At 42.6% G+C, this 16,474-nt stretch overlaps 1 protein-coding gene across 7 annotated transcripts in view; it reads right to left on the minus strand.

The window, feature by feature from the left end:
• Positions 1-14,109: 14,109 nt before the first annotated feature.
• NALCN (sodium leak channel, non-selective) overlaps positions 14,110-16,474 on the minus strand; it is a 241,574-nt gene continuing 239,209 nt past the window's right edge. For all 7 annotated transcript variants that reach the window (XM_032100136.1, XM_032100135.1, XM_032100131.1 and 4 more), the window contains one exon: positions 14,110-16,335. In XM_032100136.1, coding sequence (XP_031956027.1) covers positions 16,142-16,335 — 194 coding nt within the window. In that variant the 3' untranslated portion in view covers positions 14,110-16,141. The remainder of the gene's footprint in view (positions 16,336-16,474) is intronic.

Raw genomic sequence — 16,474 nt, forward strand, 5'->3', positions numbered from 1 at the left:
ACTTTCAAATAGTTGAGAGCCTGTTATGCCTCTGGCAGACATCCTGGGAAATTTATGAGTGCAACAAACCTCCTGTTCTTTGGGTGTCTTTGAATAAACCTACATGTCACCATAATGAGAACAAGCAGCAAGCTGCTGTTGGTAGTCAGGGACCTTGTAAGACTGCCCTGGGATAAGAAGTTCTGGAAGCTAATAACCTTTATAGTCTAAGTTCTGCTTTTAAAATGTAGATGAAAATAATTGTGTGTGGCTGTGAATCCAGATCAACAACAGTGAACTATGGAAATAGATTTATGTGTGTGGGTCATTTCTCAGCTTGAGCAGGGGAAGTCAGCTGGATGATAAGTAGTTTTATTTAAATGCACATGGCAAAATTAGGAGATATTCCTGCTGAAGTCGGACTCCTGAGATTTCAGGTTCGTACAGCAGATCATGTAGGGCCAGGACTGTTTTTGAGGAATGGACTGCTTGAGCTGGAAGTCTAGCTAGAAATAGGACAGAATTTATGCATAGATGCAAGGCATCATTTTTTTCTGGAGTACAGAAGCTGCTTAAACTGTCATGTTTCAGGTTGCCACATATCACTGATGAACTTCTTTCAAGATGATGCATGCTGTTTATCGTATTTTGCATGTCAGATGGGGCCCATGCTGAACTCACACAATGATGTTATACTTCCTGTGGTGATAGGAATTGGAACTAGATGATCTTTAGGGTCCCATTTCCAACTAAACCATTCCATGATTCTGTGAGGGTCTGTCCTTGGTCTGTTGCTTAAAGGAGAAGGCCACATGGTATTTGGCTGCTGTTGAGAGAGTCGATGTCCAAGCTGAGCTTGGAACATGGGGCTGTGCCAAATATCCCAGATGTTTCTGTGTGTGGGAAGACACAGGAGGAGAAAGAGCCCTAGTGGCAGAGGTTTGTGGAGTCGAAGTACCCGGGTAAGTCTCCCAGTCAGCACTGGCATTGTCTGGTAAGTAGAGACCCCCACCCAGCTGAGCTGTGTCATGTTTTCCCTCACAAACTGCAGACTACAAAGGGACAATCCTCAACCACTATACAGCCACAGATACCACCAGACTTCTGTAAGTGAAAACTTTTCCATAGATTTCCATAGCCCCTTTCTATAGCCCAGGAGTGAGCGCTGAGGTGTCTTCCAGTGCTTCAAAAGAAGCCATTTTGGTAAAACACACTTTTAGTTGAAAGTAGGCACAGTGAGCCTTCTGTTGAAGCAGGCAGGAGCAAGGCAGCAGTGGGGCTGTGAGCATTACCTAACATTTTGACAGGGCAGGAGCACTTCTGCTCAGGAATTTTGGACAGTTCTCCTAAGCAGGCAGTATCATAAAGCCCAGTTCCTGGAGAGGCACCAGGCTGTTGAGAGGGCTGCTGAGAGTTAGCTGAAGCAGCCTTGGAGCCTGACACACATGAGCAGGGCATGGGTGTTGCTGGGGACCTTGGTTATGGCACATGAGATCTGCAACGCTGCCTTGTGCCAGGGGCTTTAGCAGGTGTTTCCCCCAGAGCCTGGATGCCTGACAGATGTGTGCCATGGGCTGGACACATCTCTGCAACAGCATTTTTAAAAATTCTCCACTCCTGCTGATGTCAAGGCTCTCCATGTCCACAGTGGTGTGGCCCCAGGCTTTTCTCCATAGGACTTAAAAGATTCTGGGTCTTAAAGTCCTTTGGGGAAAGATTTCCTCTTTCTTTGCATTTTAGAGCATCAAGGAGGCCTGAGCTTAGCAGAAACTGTCAAATAAAAAGCATTGCTTTTGTGTGGCTCCCAGATAAATACAGAAAAAGTACCGTTCTTGGCAAGGAGAGCTTTCTCTGAAAACAAGGAGATGCTAAAATAATTATTATTTGAAGCCTGAAAGGCTTGACTTTGCAAATTTAGAGTAATTTTAAAGCAAATCTACTTTAAAGTTTGTTTTAACTAGATTTTTTCATCACTTATCTCAGCAAAAGAACAGTGGCCAGGGCTTTCATGTTTGGGGGCTCATATTGCATTTATGTTTACTTGTCCTTCAGTGCCCCTCCTCAGTAGGAAACAGCAGTGTAAAATAAAAAAGAAACTAAAGTCTGCTTCTATGCTGCATTGTTGTTTGGTCTGTTACTAACAGAGATTCACAGGAGAAGAGTAGCAATTAAAAAACTGCTGGAGTCACTTAGGGTCAATTTTTATTATTTGTGACCCTAGGAATGAAATGCTAATTACAGGTCAATGTACCAAAGGCTTACTGCTCCCGCCAGAAAAGCCACAGCCATATTTTCACTGAGATCACACACTTTGCTGCTTCAGGGAGGCACCACACCCAAGGGGATGCAATCAATGACAGGTTGCCTCAGGTGAGCACATTAAAGCCAGAGGAAGAATTCAGCTTGGAGAGAACCAACTGCATGTGCCTGTATAAGCTATGGTACACATCAGGTATGAAGATATTGGGGAAGAATAAGCAAGGATCCATTTGTGTTGGTGGTAGCCTGGCCAGAGGTGTTTTATGTAGTGGACAAGAAACATTTGAGACCTTCATGCCACAAACAAATACAAGGAGAAACTTGTTACTGCTCTGTTTGGCAAATGGTAAGCCATTGGTATTCCAAATCACCCAACCAGCTTCACGGCAGCTGGCTTACAAAACTCAAAAAGCAAGGTGAAGGAAGAGATGAGAAAGCACATTTCTGAAATCAGGAGGCCACACATCCAGTCCCTGAGTAGACCTTGTCAAATGTCTGTGGGTGCTGTGCAGTTTTTTTAGGCCTTTTGTTTTACTTTTATATCAGACAGATTTCTGCTGGCTAGACCTATTCTTTATTCTGTCTCATCTCAGTAAAAAGGCAAAAAGCTTTTCCACAATGTGCTATACAACATGAGAACTATTGCTCACCACAGTAGTACAACAAACTGTGCCAGAAAAGGCTTGTCTTCTACTTTATGTAGTATTTCAATATATATTAATTTAAGTCCTATGAAATATTACTATAATACAGTGGAAATAGAAAGCAAATACTGCTAGGGGGATGGTTCTGATCAATACTGATGCATCTCCCTTGTATTGCTTACTACTTCAGAAGGCAAACAAAAAGGCACAAATACCATTAAAGAATTTTTTCCACTCAAGTATTTTAAAGTTTTTCTTGTAGCTGCTGTTACAGACCTAACCATAAAACCAGAAGATTGGCTTCACTGAGCCAATCTAAAGATCCAATATCCTGTCTTTGGCAGAGAGCAATGAGAGATGCTTGGAGAAAGAATGTAAGAAATAGCACATTTATAGAGTGATCTTTCCCCTGGTATGCACTCTCAGTTTCCAGCAATAACCATTTAAGAGTTTCCCGTGCCAGCTGTGGCATCCAGACCATCATGTTTAATGAGGAACTCCTCTCACTGGGCTGTCACCAGGTTGTTGTAATTAGGTCCTGCGTAATTCTGTGCCAGCTGGAGCTGGGCAGAGTCCAGACGGCTCCTGAAAAGGGCTCCAAGGTGCAGTTCCTGGGGCAGACCTCCTGCCTGGCACCCTGCTGCAGAAGGTGGAGCTGCCACTCAGCCACTCCCGGGGCGGTGGGTAACGGTGTGTGCCGAGACCCAGGCCAGCCTCCAACACACCCTGGCACAGGTGCTCTGCTATGCAGTGCTGTTCCTTGGGGTGAGATGGCAACTGAAGAAAAAGAGGAAGAAATATGAAATACAAGCCTTTACAGGAGCCTTCCTGAGAACTTTTACTGCTGGTAAGCTGTAATTTTGCATGTTTCAAGCAAAAGAGGTAAAACCTGTATACATTTCGCTATGGTTTACCAGTACAGTTTTCCAGGAACAGAATGGCCTTCTTTATGAAGGTGTTAAGTGACTGAATTAAGGTAATGGCCTTAAACTGAAAGAGAGTAGGTTTAGATTAGATATCTGGAAGGAATTCTTTATTGTAAGGGTGATGTGGCACTGGAAGAGGTTGCCCAGAGCAGCTGTCGATGTCCCACCCCTGGAAGCATTCAAGGACACTCTGATGGACTTTGTGCAGCCTGGCCTAATGAAAGGTGTCCCTGCCCATGTCCCTTCCAAACCAAAACATGATATGATTCTATAATTCTATGATTCTTGTTTGACCCCATTGTGAAAAACAAGGGAGGAAACATGTATGACACACATAAGAGATGGCAGCAGCACCTTCAGAAGACTGTCATGTTAGAGAATTGCTGTTTTTGCTTTCAACATCTTTCACCCATTTCTCTGTAACAGAAAAGCTTTGACAGAGACCAGCTTCACTGTCTTTTCCACTATCTCAACATATCCCAGACTCATTTTCAGTGGTGCTTGTTTATCAGTCCTTCTCACCTGACTAATCTGTATGCTGACAAGCTTGTGCAGCTTCAGCCAGATTCCTTTGTTTGAGGGAGAGCACTTTTATTGAAGAGGTTTCAACCTGAAATAAAGCAGGGTGTCATGGTTCTGGTTCTTGGTTCCAGTAATGCCCTTGGCTTTGAAGCAGCCTGAGATACCTGATACACCATCATCTACAAGAGGAAATGTTTTTCCTTTGTGCTCTAAGGAATTCATTCTCCCTCTGACTATTAATTTTGCAGTGTACTATGCACTCGCTTGCAGGTGTTAGTGAAGATAATTTTTGGGCCAATTAAAGCTCTGACTTGGCACAGAGATCATATAGCTTTGCAGGTTGCTTTTCTCCTGCCTGGAGAACATATGTTTCCCTCTTATTTCCACACCTCACCTTTTGGGACAGCACCGTGATAAACAGTGGCATGACCTGTCTTCCTGAGCTGCTCCCTGTAATTTTAAACAGAAGCTGCTGGAGACACATCTGATACAACGATTGTCTCTGTTTACCCAGTCTTGCACTGCTGAGGTGTGAACTCACCCTTACTACCATGTGTGACTCTAGTCATTATTGTCCTATGTCCTTTGCAAATAACCCCTAAAGCCCACTTGTTGCAGTGAGCTATGATCAACTGAATCAAGTGGACCAAAAGGTCCATTGGTTTGATGCTTCCACAGCCCAAAAGCCTTGAGCATTCAAAAGGCTGTGAAAAATATATAAATCTGTGCCTTACCATGGCTGCAGCCCTCCCCTCCCCGTATTTCTCATATTTGGCTGTCTTTCTAGAGAGTTCTATGTTCTTTGGTAGTTGATTGGCCCTTGTTACTCCTCCCTGCCTACCCTTCTCCCATTTGCTGTAATTCCTTCTCCCCACCTTGGTAGCACCCCCTGGCTGATGTTCCATTGGTTACTGTGTGTTTTCCACACCCATGTTGTGGGGGTACTGTCAGAGACTGAAATATTATATTTTATGACTTAAACATTTTCTTAAAGGACTTTTAAAATTGTATTACAAAAGCTGCAAAAAAGACTCCCACACCCTGAATGGGGCTCTGACTGAGGCCTGACACTGCTCGCTGATGAAGATAAGATAAAGTAACAACTCAGGGCTGGGGACATTCACTGAGCACAGGCTTAACACCTCCTAGGTGGAGACCACAGCCCCAGGGCTATCAGCTGCCAGGCTCACACAGACCCTCGCACCAAGGGGTGGAGGGAGGAGAGGCTTTGGATATCTGGGAAAAGCCCCTGGTCAGAGGTGCAGTGACTGCCCATCCTCTACTGTGCAGAGGAGCCCAGCTGAGGGGCCCTCACCAGGGGGTGAAGCTTATCCACAGCAGAAGGGGGTGACATGGCCCATCACAGGCGCCCCCCGCCAAGGGGTCCCCAGACCCTGCACCAGAGCACCAGAGATGATGCAACAGAGCCTCAGTGTTGCAAGGGACAGTGTCAAGCCAGCCCCTGCAAGGGGAGACACGTGGGCGTTCCCACCTGGCCCACAGTGTCTATTAACCCACGGGATTCTGCACTCTCTGGTGTGTGCTGTGGTGGGGTGTGGCGGCGTGGCCACGGCAGCGATGGGGGACCCTCACCACCAGCAGACCAGATGGAGGGGAGAAACGAGACATCATTGGGACTCTCGGATGGGTGATTGCTTCCACCTAACCCCTGTCATGTCTCCCTGTTCCCCCACCCCCCCCCCACACACTTCTTTTCTTTCTCTCTTTTCTCTTTCCTTCTCTTTGCCTCTTTTACTATCAAATAAAATACATCCATTTTTTGGCAACAACATCTAACCTCATTTGGTTTTAATCTCATTTCTGGGGATATTTTGAACCTTCCAGGTTCTTTCCGGTTTATGCTCAGAGACTTAGCTTGCTTTGCTTTCCTGGGTCTAAACCGGATTGTAACAGGTACAAGACCCCCTGCAAGCCTAGTTTGTTTGGCTTTCTCCATGGATTTTTCTTTCCAGTAAACCCTCTCTCCCACAAAGAAGTCCCTCTGCTTCTTTCCTACCTCCTTCGCACACCCTCGCCACCGGTGGGCAAGGTGAACCCAACCCGAAGCTTCGCCTGCCCTCCTGCACCGCGATCGGTTTCCGTCCTCCCCGGTCAGAGCAGGCAGAAGATTGCCCGGTGCTGGGACAGCGCGCTAGCCGGGCGGCACCGCGGCACCCACTGGTACCACAGGGACTCTTGAGTTGGGTACCCCCTTCATGGCTGCACCCGCCACTACCGTGACATCCCTGGCAACTTAAGGACCAGCCCCATGCCGGCTAACTACCAGTTAGAGGTGGCAGAGGAACAGCAGACTCCTGCAAGGCCCTGCCTACTCACTTCTAAACATGGAAAGAAAAATAATGTCTGCAGGGAAGCTCTGTAAAGATTTCCTGAAAAATTATTTTATGCATCTTACATTCTGCCTTTGCTGCTGTCAATTGCACAGCTGTAGGACTTGGAGCCATTGCAGGGCTTTTCCAAGTAGACACACTCAGGAAAAAAACATCCAGACCCTCCTCAGCCTCATCTTTGTGGGTTGAGGAAAGTGAGGCACTGGAACAGGTTGCCCAGAGACATTGTGAATGCCTCATCCCTGGAAGTGTTAAAGGCTGGGTTGGATGGGGCTCTGATCAACCTCAGCTAGAGGAAGGTGTCCCTGCCCATGTCTGGTGGGGTTGGAACTGGATTATCCTTAAGGTTCCTTTCATCCCAAATCATTCTATGATTCTATGATCTTTCTCCCCTTCATCTTTCCTCTGTGCCTTTACTGCCTCAATCTTCCCATCACTGCACAACTGTAACTTTGCTGCAGCCTGCTTGCATTTATCAACAGTATGATCACAGAAATTTCCAGCAATTCCTCCACATGGGCTGACCCTCAGCTCCTCCCTCCCAGCTAAATACTGGAAATGGAAAGAAACAATGGAAAGTTTTTACACTGGTCTGGGCTCCAGATTACATTTCCTGTTGATAGGTACCCCACTGCACACAGGAAAGAAAAATCTCTCTCTTGTTGCTTCCCCCAGCACACAGAAGCTGAGCAATGCAGGCAGTGTTTAACTGTGATGCCAAATGCAATTGACAATCACAAGAGCAAACCTGCCCTCGCTGCAAGGTAGCAGTGCCTTGTGTGCTCACAGGTTGTGGGCTGCTTCCCAGGCACCACTCTGCAGTGCACTTGCAGCAATTTTTAGACGCAGATGTGCACGGGAGTTTTCAAATGAAATTCATGCACAGTTCAAGTTGACTAATCCACTAGGTGAGAGTTTACCCAGGAAATACTTTGCTATGGCAGAAAGTCTTGTGGTTCGTGTTAGATGAGCCCTTGAGGAAGAAGCCCAGACTGTAATGTGAAGTGAAGATGTGGGCATGTAACTGAATGTGGGTGAACCACAACTGGACAAGTCACTGCACACAGCTGGCTACTGCACACATGGGGGCATCTGAAATGGAAATGAACCACATTAGTCTAAACTGTCCATTAAGGAGGGACACCATGGGCTTACTGCAGCCGAAAGGAAACTCCATGCTGCTTTTAGTGGACATTGTGCACCATTCTGTGTTTTTTTCCCCCTCTTTTACTGTAAAAATTGTTATGAAAAAAATTACCCCAAGCACTCCCTGTTTTCATGATAAAAGACACAAAGCAAGCTGTACTTTCAAATATTTCTCAGAATGATTAACTATCCATCAACAAATATAATCTGTTATGGTATTTCTCGTCTAACCATAGCTTGTAAGTGAACATGTGTAGATACTCGCAGCCAGGCAAAGAAGATCCAGAAATAAAAAGCAGGCATCACTGTTCAAATTATTGAGCAGAATTTCTGTGTCCAAGAAGTGAAATATGTATTTATTTTGTGGCATAAGGCTTTTGGCATCCTTAACTATTTGTTTCTTCAGCTTTAGTATCTGGATTTTGAAAATGGTCTCACTCCTGAATTTTCCTGAGAATTGATATGCAAATTTAAACTGCATTCCATCTGACATGCAAATATCATAGTCACTGGAGACACAGAAAATGGAATCCTGTTGCTAACTCAATCTTCTATTACAACTTCTGTACACATCATATACAAGTGGGAATTCAAATGTCATGAGTTTCCCAAAAAGTCATGCTTCCACAAAAAAAATAAAGCAGTTTTTCTAAGTACTGTAAGGTTAATGAAAGGTCCCTTGTTATATAATGATGGTAGAAATATCTTGTCACTGCAGTATCTAAATACTCTACAAACCAAAATAATTAAAAGCACTACCGCAAGGAGGATCAAGCCACTTGTGTGAATGTGTGCAGAGACCAGTGTAAAGTAACGCCAGCCCTCTAGTGTTAAAAGAGTTCACATTTGTCATAGTTCTGTGATACCTCAGTAGAAGGCTCAGCTATCAGAAATCGTTGAGATGGTCTATTTCTGGCAACTCTGGCTGTCCGGCTCCAGGGGAATATAATGTTTGATTACAACTGTGGGGGATTGATCATGTATTAAAACTCTGTAGTTAGACTAGCTCAGAAAACAGGTCTTAGAGATCCTACAAAAACCTTCTCCTGATGAAAAGCACTGATTTACTTGAAAGAAGAAAGGGTTTGGTGAAAGCAATCTGAGCCTAAGTCGACTGTTTGTGTCTAGATGTGTGCTTTGTTCAGCTCAGTCATTTGGGATAAGGCAAGGAATTTACTGCACCAGCCACAGCGTGAAACAAAGGATGTCCCGCGTTCTCTGTGGTGTGGCAGGAAGGCTTGTAGGAATATTGGGGGTCATAGAGCTGCTCCAAGGACTGCACGAGGTGGAGGGAATTGTACCTAATACAGACTCATCTGAAATGACTCCTTGGGGATGTCTCCTGGTGTAAATTGCCCCAAACTGCCCAACAATATCTTGGGGCAAATTGGAGTGTCACATGGCAGAGCCAGCGCTGCCCTGGCACTGGGTTCCATGGATGCTCGGGCAGCAGGGTGCAAGCTGCTCCTAGAGACAGCTTCTAGTTATCATCTCAGCTCCTGCCAGAGACCATAAAAAGGGCCTCCTCTATGCAAAGGATTTGGAACCACATAATTAAAGGTGCAGGTATTGAGAGGGCTACTGTGTAGACCTGTGGGAGCACTCTTGCCATTGGAATATAAGCAAGGTTATTTGGGTTTAAACATATAACAATGTAAATAACCTTTAAACTGAAATAAGCATTTCCACAGGTATTCAAAGTGACTTAGAGAAATCAATTTGCAATAACAGGTTAAATTTAAGCTGGTGCAACTTCCTCACGTAGATAATCCCTTACAGATACACACTGAACTGATGAATGCATATAAAGTTGAAATAAATCTATAGGCCAGCATCAGATATATATTCTTTCTATTGCTGATGCAATTAAGATGAAGGTTTTAATACCTGGATTTTTAAATCTGGAGCATTTTACAGAGCTCAGAAGAAGCAACTGGGTGAAGAGTTAAACTGGCCAAGTTCAGGGCATTGTACTTTCTGGTGTAAGAGCTGGAGCTGGCGCTGCAAGCACCTACATTTGCCACCTTCTTAATCACAGCAGCCAAACCTGTTATTGGATCACACCCTCAGGACTGTCTGCAGTGTAGGAGTGGATAAATTATACACCTAATATCACTGATCTGAAAGTGTTGGCAGGAAAGCTTAGGCAAGCCTTTCTGTGTCTGTTGGCTGCTCTTGGCTGCCCAAGCATCATGGTGACAGAGGTGTCCCTCTCCTGGCAGAGCAGCCTGAGGGGACCTGCATCTTCTCAGTGCCTGATGACATTTTTAGAGCTTTAACTCCTCCCCACTGTGGGTGCTGTGAAAAAGCGGAGTTTTGTCATGGAAGACAGAGGCACAGGCACCTATTTGCATCTGCCAGCTTTGAGGAGGAAGTTGCTTCTAACAGCTGGGTGGCCAGGGCCAGCAGTGCCTACAAGCACTTTAAAACTCACCACCAAGCATCTGGTAGCACTTGGCAGGCAGCTGAGAAGGAACTGGGGAAAGTGATTCGTTTTTTTCCTTGGTGATGTTTAGTTTTTGAAATACTTGAATTGCTTGGGAAGAAGACCCAGTGATGTCAGCAAACCAACATTTTCTCTGAACAAATTCCAGTAAATTGAGTAAAATGTTCTTTTTGTACAGTTTTTCAGCATACTGATAACTAAGGTAGTGTTGTTCTTTCTCCTGGGTGTGATTTTTCTGTATGGCAGGTAAAAAAATTCAGGAAACGTAGAATGATTTGACTTGGAAAGATCTTAAAAGATGATTAAGTTCAAGCCGCCTGTCATAGGCAGAGACACCTTCCACTAGACCAAGCTGCTGAAAGCCTCATCCAACCTGGTCTTGAACACTCCTAGGAATGGGGAACCCGTAACTTCTCTGGGCAACCTGTTCCAGTGCCTCACCCTCACAGTAAAGCATTTCTTGCTAATATCTAATTTAAATCTACCCACTTTCAGTTTAAGGCCATTAACTGTTGTCTTGTCACTACAGGCCTTCATAAAATACTCTCTCTGTCTTACTTATCATCCTGCTTTAGGTAGTGGAAGGTGCTATAAAGTCTCCCCTGAGCCTTCTCTTCTCCAGCCTGAACAGCCCCAGCTGTCTTCATAGGAGAGGTGCTCCAGCCCTCTGATCATCTTCGTGGCCCTCCTCTGGATTTGCTCCAACAGATCCATGTCTTTTTTGTGTCGGGGACCCCAGAGCTGGACACAGCATTCCAGGTGGGATCTCACCAGAGTGGAGTGGAGGGGCAGAATCACCTCCCTCTACCTGCTGGTCACACTGCATTTGATGCAGCCCAGGACATGATTTGCTTTCTGGGATGGAAGCTCATATTGCTGGGTCATGTCCAGTTTTTCAGCCAAATGAACCTTTTCCTGGGGGACTTAAAAAAAATAATTGGGTGAATTTTTATGCATGATAAAAATTTATGGGTAACATCAGTTTTTCATAACCAAAATATCGATAATATTTAGTCAAATACAGCAAATAGGTTTTGATAAGATTTAAAAATAAAAAGTAGGGACAAAATGTGAAAGCTCTTCTTTTCAAAACAAATGCATTTGAAAAACAGAGACTTTAAGAAAAAAGTAAAATATTTTTTCGTTTTCTTAGATTGGTCAGAACAACTGAGAAGCTTGTCTTTATTTAGAAACAGAGATTTATTTATTTTTAAATAGCTGCTAAAATAAAAATGGGAAAAAACCCCAAAAACTAAACCGCAATGCTCAGGTAACTACCTTTTTTTTTTCTTTCTTTCTTATTTTTCTCTTTCTCTTTCTTTTCACTTTTATTTCTCCCTATTTTTAAACATGCAGTGAACAGATTCCCCAGGTATGAATTTAGAAAATCTGAGAGGAGAAACTACTTGATCTGTAGAACACGTCGTTCTATGGAATAGGTGCTGAGACACAAAAGCAGTACTTATTACCCTTATAAACTGGCATCATGTACATTATAGTGAAATCATACCTGTTGAATCCTGTGTTTCTTGGGAGCACATGCTGAGAATGGAGAATATGCTTAAACACTGTCCACCCTACATGATATTGGAGAGCAAAACGTAAAAGGAAACCAGGAAAACAGGGCACAAGAGACGATGTAACTAACATCCAGCTTCTCTGACAATGAACTCAAGGGCCAACTCTCTTCTTTCACCTTTGGGGGAAGATGTACTTGCCAACAGCAATCCCACCACAGTGACTTCCAGCATCTGGAGGACCCAGTTAGAACCTGACTGCCCAAGTCTCTAGGACACACTGATATCTGCCTGGTATAAACCACTTTGTTTCCAACCTTGGCAAAAGTTTTCCTGAAAAAAAGTAATTCCCACTGAGATACCGGAGGCTTGTGCCACTGGTGGTTGATGCCTGAATTCAGAAGGAAGAACAGGTTTATGTCAACAGCTCTTCAGGTTGACGGATAGTGTTGGAGTTTTTCCTTCCTTTTCTACGTGTACTAAAGACATTTCTTTCCTTCCAGGAAGATACCCTTTTATGAAACACACTTTTGTAGGTGCTCAGGCAATTCACCCAAATTCCCCAAGGCAGATATGCAAGTCAGGTAAAAGTATGAAACCAGTAAGGGTACTGGAATAAGCATCTGAGACAGGAACCTGTGGAAGGGGATAAAATGCCACTGCCCATACACTTAGCTCACTGATGAGTTAATAAGTTCGTGCTTAGAGGTTTTTCGTTGAGAACAATGGGCAACAGCTGCTAATGGGGTCTGACACCAGCGCCCTTGCAATGAAGAGGAAGGTTAATTGAATTCTAGTGAGGCTTCCTTTGTGTTCCAGAGCGATTGGACAGACCAGGGCAGCCAACTTCCCAGCATCAGCCTATGCATTGTGGCAAGTTCATCTGTGGTGTGACTAAACTGCCTTCAATAGCAGGAATGAATTCAGCCTCTGAAAGCTAGATTCAGGGAGACTGAAATAATCCTATTGGAAATTTTGATTGACAACTCAGGGCAGTGTTTGTTTTGGCTTGTGGAAATACTGCAGAAGGAGTGGGCATTTTGGATGGGAGGTTGTTTGCTTGTCCTCCAAATTACTGTTACAACAGTGCAAACTCTTCTACTTCAGTTATTCATGGACACCCTAATCTGCATGGGCGTGTTGTGAATAAAAGAAGAGAACAAAATAGATTATTCTCACAAAGTTACTCACTTGCTCTTGGCATTTAATCTTCTCTGGCTTCTCAGAAGCTGTGATATTGGTCTTCAAATGCAGACAATACTGAATGTAATGTTATTTTGAAGATGTTTAAGCCTGATTGCACCACATTAGTCAAAACAAAGATGGTATTTTCAGCTTGTAAAAGCATACTTTATGTTTTCAGCTCTTAATTCAGTTGGATATCTTCCAAAAGCAAATGTTTTCAGATGATTAATTTCTTCATTAAAAAAGTGATTGAAATCTGATCTGACTTTGGAATGATATTGAGATACATCCTTGCTGTGTGTTTTCAGATTTCCCACAAGTAGGTTTTTATTTGAGCACTGACAATATGCACTACACTTTTTGTCCAGTGAAGCCACAAACACTTTTACAACCTGCTTCCTATGGAAAAGAGCTCCCTTAGTGATGAAAAGAAGTCTAAACACCTTCATTTTTTCATTTGTATAGGATAACTTTGGATAGTAATATTCCTCCAGCAATTTTTTGTTTACCTTTGCTTAGGATCTTTTCTTGTTTGAACTTTTCTCTAAGGCTCTCTGGACTGACTGACTTCCTGACACACTGTTTCCTCTTTGTGTCTCTCTATTGTTGGTGCAAGCTGTTTGAACTTTCGTCATCATTCTTCAAATCTCTTCTCTGCTTCTTCATCTTAATGTGCAAATGTGCATTGGTTGCTGTGCTGCAGAGTAGGACCTTATTTAGTTATGTTGGCAGTGCTGTGCTGAGGTTCTTTACCTTAAACTGGTTGCTTGTGTGCCTGTGTATATATTATTTTCACATTTTGGTAACTTTATTCCGCTTCCTATATCTGCAAAAGTAAAATGGCACCCACACACTCTCTCTCTCACATGCAGGCTCTGAAGCAAACAAAGAAAAAACTGGGTAAAATGAAAAAAAAAAATGAACAGTCCTATTTAGTCCCATCTTTTGACTGAGACCCCTTGTGGCAGAACTGATGAGGTCAGTTGCTGGAGAAAAACAAAAGCTGTCAATTGCAAGAGTTTGAAAGCACCTCTACACAATCCTGTACAAACCACAGAGATTGTTACTGTGCAGCATTATCATGGATGAGCCAGATATAGCCAATGCAGTTACAATGAAAACCACAGGGAGGAATATTGCTTAAAGCAACTCACTTTTATTGACAGTGTACTGTAAGGCAAGGAAAAAATGTTTGCCAGATTTTTTAAAAAGAAGGCTTGCAGCAAGAGTTATCTGCAGTTCAGTGTATTATTGAACTGTCAAAGATACCATCTTTTATAAATTCAATAATTATCTTTTTGTTATATATACAAAAGCTCAGCTTAAACAAGCACAAAACATAACACAAAGTAATGGATTTGCATATGAAGTTTTGTTGATAGTTCATAATCTAGTAAACAAGAGAATGCACACGTTCTTTTACTATAGAGTTACAGTTGACTAGATTTAAACTTAAATATACCCCAAAACACATAAACCCCCCACAAAGTACAGATGTATTCAATATGACTATTTTAGAAAAAAAAAAAATCTAAACAGTGTTCAACCATACACTGGGAAAAAACATCGACAGATACCAAGAAAGCTGTATTTCATGGCCAAAACTAATTTTCAATTTTGGTGAAGGCATCTGTGTGTTTTCACTGTTGTATTCTGACCACTTGAAATTAATATCTTGGCCAGATAAAAATTGCAAAACACTGGCTTTTGTCTGCTTTTGAAAGGATATATTTTTGAAGTAGTGATGTAAATAAACTGTGAGCCTCTTACAAGATCTCACATCAGGCCATGTTAGAGCAAACTATCATTTCCATAGGAAACAATGGTAACAGAAAGGTCCCAGCTATGCTATAAAACCTAGTCAGGGGCCAAGCAACAAAATCTGCAACCTCTTAGTTCTTCCCTGAGGGAAGGGCACAATTTTACCCCACATTTTTTGACAGCCTTAGATTCTGAAACTAGCAAATGTGGTTGTGTTTTGTGGCTTTCCTTCTCCACCTCCATATCTGTATAGCATTGGCCTTTCACTGGAAAAGCTTTTATGAAAGCGATAGCTGCTTTTTCACCAGCGGTAGTGTAGCACTATTGGTGGCTCACAAAACAAGTGAAGGCTAACATGTCAAATATGATGCGTCGGGATAAAAGGGACAAAAGTACTTAACCACAGCACAGTGCCATGCCTTACCTTTGCAGGGTTGTAGCATGAGCAGTAACGTGGCTAAGTAAAATTCTACCTATCCAGGCAAAACTGAACGTAGTTTTGAAGACATAAAATACTATTTTGTAATTAGAATCCCCAACATGCTAATTTTTATCACAGACAAGAAGAAAATCTTACGACTACACAAGAAAAATGGGACCCAGTTAAAAGAAGAATAGTGACACCACACATGTATGTAACCGGTATATTCTGAAAATGAAGCATAAACCCATAATTTTATGTGAAAGTCTTCTGCTGGATGCTTAAATACACAGTTTTTAATGTATTTTTTTTCTTTTTTTCCCCTTGTTTTCTCTATGAAAATCAAGCTCTTGCATAATTAACCAAACCTCAAAGATATTTACATTTTAAAAGCCAATCCTTCACCTTCTCATTTTAAAATGAGTAATCCTGTATCTTGCATATTTTAAAAAAAGGTCCGGAGAAAGCTTAGAATTGTAATTCAGTATCTGTACTTAGTAAAAATACTTCCCTTGAACATGAAGTCAGTGCTGACCTCTTCAGGTCATTTGTGAATAATAAAATCGTTCTAAAGAAATGTTACTAAATAAGAACTTAGGGAAAACACAACAAGAAGAAATACACTGCCCCTGTATTGTAAAGTGTTGCCACTTTATGGTAGAGATTGAAGAAAACCACAGAGGCGTGTATATCAAATTTTCACTATGATTCTACAGAACACATGAAATCTTTCAACGCTCTGTCTGCTAAAGGCAATATAGTCTTTCTGGCTTTTTTAGTACTGCTATAGTATACAGGTTTCTTAGAGTACAGTTAGTACCTATAAAGGTCAATTCTAACACAGAAGTGTGTGCTACGCTTCATATGGCAGGAGGATAAGCATAAGAGAAAATTGATGACATTGATTTTAAATAAATCACACATTGCACAGCATCTTTAATTCTAAACATAGAAAATTAGACTGTAGTATGACTTAAATGTTTGTCAGATATCAAGAAGGTCCTCTCCACTCTCATCACTCTCCACAGTTAATTGTCTTGTCCACCATTTCTTGACTTCTGATCCACAGGAAGCAGCATCAGACATGGGATTCATTTTGCATGCAACAGATTTCACAGTTGAACGTCCACCAAAACGGAGGTTGACTGAAGACACTGAATGGCTTATTGGTTTGGGGGCTAGGAAATTAAACACAAAGTTCTGTATTAGAGTTGACCTGCTTCCTGAACATTTTTGCTTAGAATCCAGGTATACAGAACTAGCAGGACTACGGCACCTTTAAACTGATTTAGTTCAGAAAGAGTAGGGCTCTGTTCT

This window comes from Corvus moneduloides, chromosome 2, assembly GCF_009650955.1.
Source record: "Corvus moneduloides isolate bCorMon1 chromosome 2, bCorMon1.pri, whole genome shotgun sequence".
Taxonomy (NCBI): Eukaryota; Metazoa; Chordata; class Aves; order Passeriformes; family Corvidae; genus Corvus; species Corvus moneduloides.